This window comes from Mesitornis unicolor, unplaced genomic scaffold (genome assembly GCF_000695765.1).
Source record: "Mesitornis unicolor isolate BGI_N332 unplaced genomic scaffold, ASM69576v1 scaffold53277, whole genome shotgun sequence".
NCBI lineage: Eukaryota > Metazoa > Chordata > Aves > Mesitornithiformes > Mesitornithidae > Mesitornis > Mesitornis unicolor.
In genome coordinates, this window is record NW_010196814.1 from 20,205 (window position 1) to 29,544 (window position 9,340).

General features: G+C 42.7%; 1 protein-coding gene across 1 annotated transcript in view; it reads right to left on the reverse strand.

Moving 5' to 3' along the window:
- LOC104543881 (asc-type amino acid transporter 1-like) overlaps positions 1-9,325 on the reverse strand; it is a 27,653-nt gene extending 18,328 nt beyond the window's left edge. The window contains exons 1-2 of the mRNA XM_010188594.1: positions 9,164-9,325; positions 7,760-7,808 (exon numbers count right to left, since the gene is read on the reverse strand). Of these exons, the coding sequence (XP_010186896.1) occupies positions 7,760-7,808; positions 9,164-9,325 (211 nt within the window). The remainder of the gene's footprint in view (positions 1-7,759; positions 7,809-9,163) is intronic.
- Positions 9,326-9,340: the final 15 nt, after the last annotated feature.

The following is a 9,340-nucleotide window of genomic DNA, read 5'->3' on the forward strand; positions in this document are numbered from 1 at the left end:
GGACAGCCCCGCCGCTGCTGAATCCCTGCCAGATCATCTAGAATGTTTTGGGCCTCCTGGAGCAATGGGCTGCTTGTGGCATGAGGGTCTTACCACAGCTGAAGCTATTACCCAAGTATTAAAGTGTTAGAGTAGCATGGCAACGGCAAAACAGATAATCTGACTGAACACGATAGTTTATAATGCAGTAAAGATGCATTCTTGGGATGGGGTGGTGGGATGTGTGCTGGGCCGTTTCTGATTGCTGGCATGGCAGCTTGTGAAAGGGCAGGTGTAAAACCTGGCTTTTCAATATTACAATTGAACCACGTTACGAAGTGCCCACAGGCAGCTCAATCTATAGTGCAGCAGCTTCAAGTAAGGCTGCCAAGCTCAGCAGTAAGGAAATATTGGTACAGACTAAAGAAACTGATGCAGACCTCCCAAAAGTTGCAGAATCAATTTTAAAAGGCATGCCATTGAAAAAACTTCCTTTTTTTCAGCTTTTCATCTTCATTTGTAAGCTTTGTGGCTTAGATCAAAGTTGAGACTCACAGCTGCCATCTTAGAAATACACTGAATATCACCCAAAATTTTGATAATGCCTTTAAAGCAACATTATTAAATCTTATATTGTCTCTGAAAGTCATGTAAAAAGAAAAAAAAAGATTTGCTGGTGTATTGCCAAGGGGCTCAGCATGCGACTTCTGTGGTTGGCTGGTCTGGCTCTGCAGCAGTGCTTAACCTGCTCTTCAGTGCTGTTCCACAGAGGATGCATTTTGGAGCATGAGCCACAGGGAACCTCTGTACCAGTGAAACGGGGGACCCGTCCTGCTGCATCTGACAGCCATCCTCTGCAGCTGGGCACAGCACTGTGGGAAGGCAGAGGCCATCTCGATGGGTGTCAGGCAGGGGTGGGTTTGTATTTGGAAAGGAGCTGCGTGTGCAAGAAAACTGATTACAGGTCGACTTGAAGGCTATTTTAAATTCTCCTTTTGGCGCAGGGGACAGCCATGCAAATCGCCTCCCTCTACCCAAAATTGGGGCCTGGGGTGCACAGACACCCTTTCGGTGCCACAACTCACATACAGGGAAACATGAAGGTGTATGATGGATAGGAGCAGGTTGACTGGGAGGGAAAGGGAGCCCAGCCCGGGCTGCCTATGCTTTTTCTCTCTGGCTGATGGCAGTGGCCAGGTTGGGCTCAGCAGCTTGCAGCCCAGAGATGGTAAAATACATGTGAGGGATGGGGGTTTACTCTGGAGAGGAGCTGAACAAGAGCGGGCAGGTCAGCAAATATATAGACAATATTTGTAAGGAATAAATTTTTGTGTGCATGGGCTGCTTTTTTAAATGTCCATGATGAACAGATAAGGTGAAGCCAGAAATAAATGGCTTAAATGGTGATGGAGGAGATCGAGAGTAGAGCTTGGGAAAATCTTGGCAGTGTTTAGATCTTTAGCCATGGATGCAGTCCCTAGGGAAGACTGAGGCATGTCCCACCTGAGACCTCCTGGTGCAGGTGAGAGAGACAGCTGCTAGGACCAGAAGCACTTTATATGCAATAAAATAATAAAAAAGTCAGATGAGAGATGTAGATGTTACCAAAACTACTTCATGCTAGAATAACAGTGCAATTAAATATAGCTGTCCCTTAGCTGAACTAGCAAAGGGGGCCCTAAGCACCACTACAGCATTAATCATGGTAGCTTGCACTGAAGGAATGGGTTTTGATGCAGCTGAGCTGTACAATATTATTCATAGCATTAATAGATTTGTTCTGGGCCTTCCCTACTGGGAAGCTACGCAGCTGGAGCAGAGTGGTGAAATCTTTTTAGGAGATAGATGAGGAGTTAATGTATTTCTAAAGCATACACAATACTTCATAAAATTTATGAGGCTTTTTGGTCATGGGCTCTCCTGCTGACTGAAGCATTGCAACACATTTAAAACAAACAAGCTTTTCTGGAAGACTAGTTGTGCCCTGCTCAAGAACTGTAACAAATCTTGAATTTAAGCTGAGAAAGAAATATCTACCTTAGGAATTTAAAAACTGTCTTGACAAAGCCCTTGGCACTGCTGTGTGCTGCAGTTCTAACACTTGTGCATGTGGAGGAAGGCCTTAAGTTATGAAGGACCTTCAAAAATTATCCTCTTCCTGCCAGCAGAGATACCTGTTTATCTCTGATTTTCACAGACCAATGCACCTGAGAATACTGCAGTTTTGGGAGGACCTGGTGGTATTCTTGGGAGCACACTGAACTTGGGACATACTGCTTTTCATGACAATAGATCTGTAGGTTTTAATTGCCTCTCTAGGATAGGACAGTACTTCTTTCTGGCACCCCAGACCCGAACAAACAGGAACTGCCTAAAGACAGAATAGCCCTTAGCTGAGCCCCTAGGCTCCTCACATGCTGTCTCCTTCCTGCTCAGTGCTCTCTTTTACCTTAGCTCAGGTTTGCTGCTATTTTTGCCAGCAAGCAGCAGATGCAAATACCCATCCTTCAGCAAGCTCTCCGTGAAAGCTTCCACCCCCGCGCTTTGTCACCTTTTCATTGTGACCGTACGTGGAGAAAGGATAAAATCCAGACACAGTGTGGCATCTCTCAAACTGATAATGAATGAGAAATCTAGACAATCTCTGAGCTGATGTGCAATGTTACAGCGTGGTGTCTCTACAGACCTGTGCTGTGTGGGGTTGATGGGGTGACCCCTGAGCGCTGCTGTGGGGGTGAGGGGAGTGAGCTGACTGTGTACCCGGCTCAGCTGCTTTGGTGAGATGGGCAGAGCTGCTGGGAAGGGTGGGGAAATGGGGAGATAAGTGTCGCAGTGCTGTGGGAAGCAGCATGATCAGGGCTTGCTGTGATGGACCCAGGGAAGAGAGATGAGTCCTGGTGAGGTGTAACTGCAGAGATAAGGTGGCGTCAGTCATCTGGCACTGGGGTGATAAAGTGCAGTCTCATTGCATAGACAGAAAGTCTATGGTATGCTTTTTTTAAATGCTTGCATTTGGGTTTGTCAAAGCCCTGAATCTCTCTATGCTGCTAGGAAAGGGCAATGCCCATCCCCGTCTGCCTGGGCACTGGGAACCAAGGGGCATCAGCAGCGGGGCTGTTGCCCAACCCAAATTGCTATGGGAAGGAGGTGTCTGTGGCACAGTGTGGCTTAGAGTGACATCCTCTTGTTACGGCAAGCCTGGCAAAGCAGTCCTCCTGCAAGTCTGTATTGAGCTGGAAATAGCTAGTACTTTTTTTATTTAAGGATAATGCTTTCTGGGCATAACTACTTGAAGGAGTAGGACAAGAAGGAAGAGGCAGCCTTCTGGATGGTTCTTTCATATAAACATTCACAGGATTTTTTAATTAAATTAAGCAGTTAATCATATTTTAAAAATCCAGTGTACTTCACGAATGAATATATCACAAGGAAAAATCCTCTTCCAACCTCATTATGGATTTCCTATTTTGATCTTGCACATGTGCAAAAGCCGTATCAACAGGAGTGGAAGTGCAATGCCCCTTACGACAACAAAATGTTCTTATGGAAACCTGCCATGAATGTGGTAAATGTGCCTGGGAAGTGCCTTCACTTCATTCAGTTTAGGACATGTTTGAAAATAGATATGGTGGAGATGCTGAAATGCTCTAAGAAAATGAGATGTGAGGAAGTGCCTGATGAGAAGTAGAGTTTTCAGGAGGTCTCATGTTCCATAGCAGAAGTTCTTAGGCCAGAAGACTTAGCAGTAAGGCAGATGCTTTACCTACAAATAGTTATTTCAAAGCAAGCCTCTGTCAGCAGGTCAAAGCAAGCCTCTGTCACCAGGAACTGGGGGGAATTTGGAGAGCAACTCTACAGCAAGAAAGAAATTGGCTGTGCAGTTCAGGGAGTCTCTCGTTACTGTGCTCACCATGTCAGGGATAATTTGCTTCAGTTTTACCAGTGCTGGTACTCCTGATACTCACTACATGTATTTTTTTCTTTCAAGATGTGAGCAGATGCAAAAAAATAATTCCTTCTTGTAAAATAGCTGCTTTCTCTGCTCCTTCATGGCCTCTACCCGAGTTCCTTGCTACAAAATTACCTCTTTGAACTGAAAGGAAACTGCTGCTTGAATTGCATATGTTCATGCCATGGATATATCTTACAAATAAAAGACATAAGTCTAGGATTATATATGTATATCAAAATTCTTGTTGGTAATAATATAGTCTTAACCCTGCCTGGGAGGTATGAGCCAGTTGCTGGAAGTTGCAGAACCAATCCCAAAAAATCAGTACTAAGTAATCACAGTAAACAGTACCTCATCTAAAAAGGCTAATGATGAGCTATGGGTGATGTTCTCACCACCCTCAGATCAAGCCCACGGAGAGACTTAAGCATTTACATGGCCCAACTGCTTGGCCAAGGTAGATCCAGGCTCATGATGCCACGTGCTCCAAGCCCACTGCAGATGCTCAGTGCATTACGCCAGCCACAAAAGCAGATGGAGAGCGGTGGAGCCACATGAAACAGGGCAGGTGAAGTGTGCCGGGGGAAGAGTGGGATGAGTGTGCTGGCCCAAGTCCACTCCCCTGGCATGTGAAAATGTTTCTGCTAATAATAAAGGAAAAAAAAGAAGGAAGATAATCACTTGCTCAGTGCTCTCAAACACCTAACCTTAAACAAGTATCAGTTTTCTGCAGGACGGAAGCTGTCCTTGACCCAGCACTGTATTGTGTAGTGCCAATGAGCCTTGAAAAGACATCCTGCAAAAATACTGACCTCTGGAATGAAATCCTCTTTCTGCTCTAGTCAGTCGAGAGTTTGTAAAAGAGATATTTGAGAGCCCTGAACTTTAGAAACCCTGTGAATTTTATTCTTTTTTTGCTTATTCACAGTAACAATGGTCTGTGATGGAGGTGAGTAAGATAGACCTCACAGCTATGCCTGCTTGAGATTAAAGAAAAGCCTTTTTGTTCTAATTTACAGAAACTGGCCCATAAAGTTGCTCAGGAGCTGCTCAGTGGTGTGAAAAGATGACCCTGGCAGGACTGCCAGAGCCAGCGAGACCTTGGGTGATCCTGCTGGCTGCATACATTCACCAAGGGCAGGGCCTGGAGTGTTCTCACTCAGCTGCACAGTGCTGCTGGGATGTGTTACTTGACTAGAGAGGTGAAAAGACACAACTGGTTCTTCTGTTTTTTTGAACTTTCTTTCTCTTTTTTTTCCCCCTTTTCCCCTTTTTTTAGGATATGAAAATACTCTCAATATTGTTCCCCCCAAAAATGATGACACTGAGTAAGATCTTAAAAGTCATATATTTCGGGCTATTTTACTTGTTTCTATGTTTTGTAATTTTTTTAAGGGTTCATGTTTCAGATTCTGAAAATTTTCTGAAAAACCCTCATGAAGATTAAGAATGTACTTGTTAAACAACAGCTGAGGGTCTTGTGGAATAACACTACTTCAGGAGTTACTCTGTGTGTGCTTGTGAAATGCAACTAACACCTGATAAACTGATGTGCCGTAGATGGGGAAGAGTGCATATTGCAGCAACTGACTATGGTCAGACAATAAGATACAGATAATACAAGAGAAAAAATCCTATGACATAGGAATTTATGCCTTTTTAATTTTTTTTTTTTACATTGAACAGATCTTTTCCCAGCTGCACTTTGTATGTGGTGGTGTAACCTGCTGCTGGGGTGTTTTATCCAAGACTGGAGCTCTACCTGTCTTCTGTGAGCCACACTCACAGCCCAGATGGCCAGGGTGTCTGCTGGTGACACCAAGCCTGCTGGAGGCTGAACAAACCCAAAATAGCTACTGGAACACAGCAGTGAACTGAGAGTGAAGCAAGTTCAGTTTCTGCTATCAGCTACGCTCTGTCTCCACCAACTTAGTGGAAGTGAATCCCACACCAGGCTTTTTGCAGAACAGAATGCCAAGCCCCCTGTACTTTCAAATTTCTAGTCCTTTAACTAATTATGTTTTGGATCTTTTGTGTTTGTAACTTTGATGTTGAGACCTGGCCCTGGGACGGGTTTCCCAGATGAGTCTCTCACACACAGTGTGCGTTGCTCATAGGCCAGCGCCTTGTGCAGATCTAAATCATTCAGGAACCATGGTACCATCTTGCAAATTAAGGAATGGGGCTTTAATGAAAAATCCAGTGTTTTCAGTTCTCCTTTGGCTTTTGAACTACCAGAGTGCATTTTGGGTCAGGTTTTGATGCTGAAACCTTTAGTGAAACCTTCAGAGTTGAAATTCATCTTTTAAACAGAAGCTGAATTATCATTAAAACTTCACATCTGAGAACTGCACTTGAAGGAAAACACTAAATATCACTGTGCTTGTTAGAAAATAAAGGGACCTGGTAATACTTTGTGTATTCACTTAGCATGCAAAATCTTTACAGCAGTTTTTATTTATCTGCAGCACACAATCCACATGGACTGTAAAAATGACAGATATTGCAGTCTGTTGAAAGCAGCAGTTCTTTAGGAATGGCCTTACTGATTGTATTTAGAGACCATATTTCTGATAAAAATAAGCAATTTCCTGTGTGGTTAGCAAAGAAAAATGTCACTTACGGCTTTTTACTGCTTGTGCATTTCATTGAAGATCTATGCTACCCAACTGAAATTCTGAATGCGTCTGTAATATGGACTAGAAATTTGTCTAAGCAGCTCTTTCTCCTACAAAATGAAATATTAACAACAAAGAAGTTCTGCTCCTTTTTTTTTCTTTCTTTGCAGTCAGGTAAATCACTTTGTGACTAGTTGTTCAGTGAGGGATTACAGCAAGAAACATCCCTGAAAAACTGTGTATGGTTCATGAGCATGAATCCTGCCAGACTCCTGCTTTCCTCCAGTGCTGTTTATTGTCCCCAGGAGATGGTATGTCAGAGCTCAAGAGGGGTGACCCAGCACTTGGTGACATGCTGCAGATAATGCCCTGGGGAGATGCAATGTTCAAAGGCGGCCTCTGGCAGTGGGAAAGCCTGCATTACCCGAGCATCTTGCTTCCTTCAGAGGTGCATCCCATGTTTATTGAATCAGAGTAGGAACTAGGAAGACAGTAGTCAGAATAATCAAGGATTATATACCCAAGGATTATATTGAGTGTTTCATTGGTACAGTTGTAACAGATGGTCTGAGTATGTGTCTGGGTATCTGAGCTATGAAAGACAAGTCCAGCATCCTTTCTCAGTGCCAATGTGGGGAATGCAAGCCATTATTCGTCATATTTTTAATGAAGCTGTACAAAATTAGAGTTTTTTAAATGAAATGTTTGAGACCAGCCTGGTTTCAGTTACAGCTTTCTTTTGATATATTGGTATACTGTATCCTCAACAGTAGATAGAGACAGTTTTCACTGAGAGCTGTAAACAGAAGAATAACCAAAAGTCTACCCATCCTCTCAGAACTCTCACATCTACACATCGGGATGACAGTCTGTGTTATTGCTTAAAATAGCTCCCTTACAAACGAAGATTTGCATCCTGCCTGGGAGCTAGTAAATAAATATTTCTTGTTTGAGTATGAAATAATGTAAAGATTTGATATTACTAACAACAACAAAAAAAGCTTTGTCAAAACGAATTGTGCTTTACAAATTGTTTAAATCCAAATTAAATGAGGTGGATTACGTCAGTAATGATGTAACTCATAATGGATATGTATTTATATATTTATTTAGCAGAAAATTGCTAAACTAAGCAGCCTCCAGTCCAGCTAATTGCCAGTTACTAATGGGCTTTCAGAAGTTAAGCACTCCTAATTGAGGACACTAGTACACCAGTTTTGATTGCCGCTGTCTGTTTGTGAATCCAGGGCACGACACACCTACAAAACCAGCCAAGAAGTAACATGCATAGCTCATAATTTTGATGCTAACCGGAAACCCTGTGGCAGCACAGGCAGTCCCATTGGCTCTATTTACTTCCAGTAAATAAACTTGCCACACTCTGCCCTGACTGATGCGCCGGCACTGCTGGGAGCGTGACGGCTGCCGTGCACCGGAGCTGTACCGCAGCACTTAACAGGATGGATGGGAACAAGGTACTGCTTGGCCTTTGCCCTGCTCCTCTCCAGCTTTTATTAACAGAAGGGTAGCATTTAATATAAGAGATTACAAGAGTATGTGTGTGTGTCCCTCTTAAAATACAAAGGGTAAGTAAAGTTCTGAAACAACAAAGCATTCAGGCCTAAAAAATTACTAGGATAGAGGGACTCCAATGGATTAAAACCAGCAGACACTTTAAGTGCATTTTCTTAACCTCTAGTCAAGCATGAATTCAGGCTATGTGGCAGTGTTTTAGATATTTCATGTAACAGCCTTGAACTTCTTTGATTTTTAAATAGCATTCAGAAAACTCATAATGAAGAATGGATGGAGAATAAAAGAATCTATAGAGCTTGGCATTAAAATAATAGTCATTTAACTTCATATGTGAGTAAAATGTGTAACTACTGTAGCAGTGGAAAATGAATTATGGCTCCTCTGCTAATACACTTGCAAAAGAAAAACTGAAAAATGGTTATAAAAATAACAGTGATAATGGCTACAGGGATTAGTATTTAACAAAATTAAATGATCTTAAAATCTGACTTCAGTTCAAATATTTATGTTAAAATTCCTAGCAAGCAAGAACATGACCAGTCATTATAAACTTTAATTCCAGCATTCCAAGTGGATTTTACTACGTTAAGAATTTATAATCTGATTATGCTACACCCAACTTTAAAGATTAAAAAAAATAGGCTAGGTAAAATACTGGCAAAAGTGTTTTCTGTAACTTGCCATAGATTTGTAAGGAAGATATTTGCCTTCTGAGCACTAAAATACAAGTCTAGTCCATGAGGACCTGGAGAACCTGGTTTCTCTAACAATGAAGATGTAGCTCAAACAGAAAACTGAATAAAGGAAAGTAAATATTTCAGGCATAACTTCACTAATAATAACTGATGTGGTCTTACAGAGAGTGTGAGAGTATGTTTAGTCTTAGGGTTAAATTTTGCTATTGCATAAAATACTATGGAGATTTGTCAATTATTTAAATACATAAAATAAGCTGCAGCATCCTCACAAGGATACTTACAATTTATAGTATTGCCCTTTACCGATTAGAATATGTAAAAGAAGCCAGGCTCAGATTCCTGCGAAGCTCTTTCACTTAAGGAAAAACAAAAAAACCAACCTTTTTAATGCCTGTAAAACCCCAAAGAAACGCGGTCGGTTTTTCCTCCCCTTGCTTTTTCTCGGTCTCCGGGGTGCAGCGGTGCGGGGGCAGGGAGGGCCGCAGCCCCCGGTCGCCCTCGCCAGGCCGTGCCCGGCATCGCCCGGGCCCCCGCACCGGCATCGGCCCGGGCCGGCC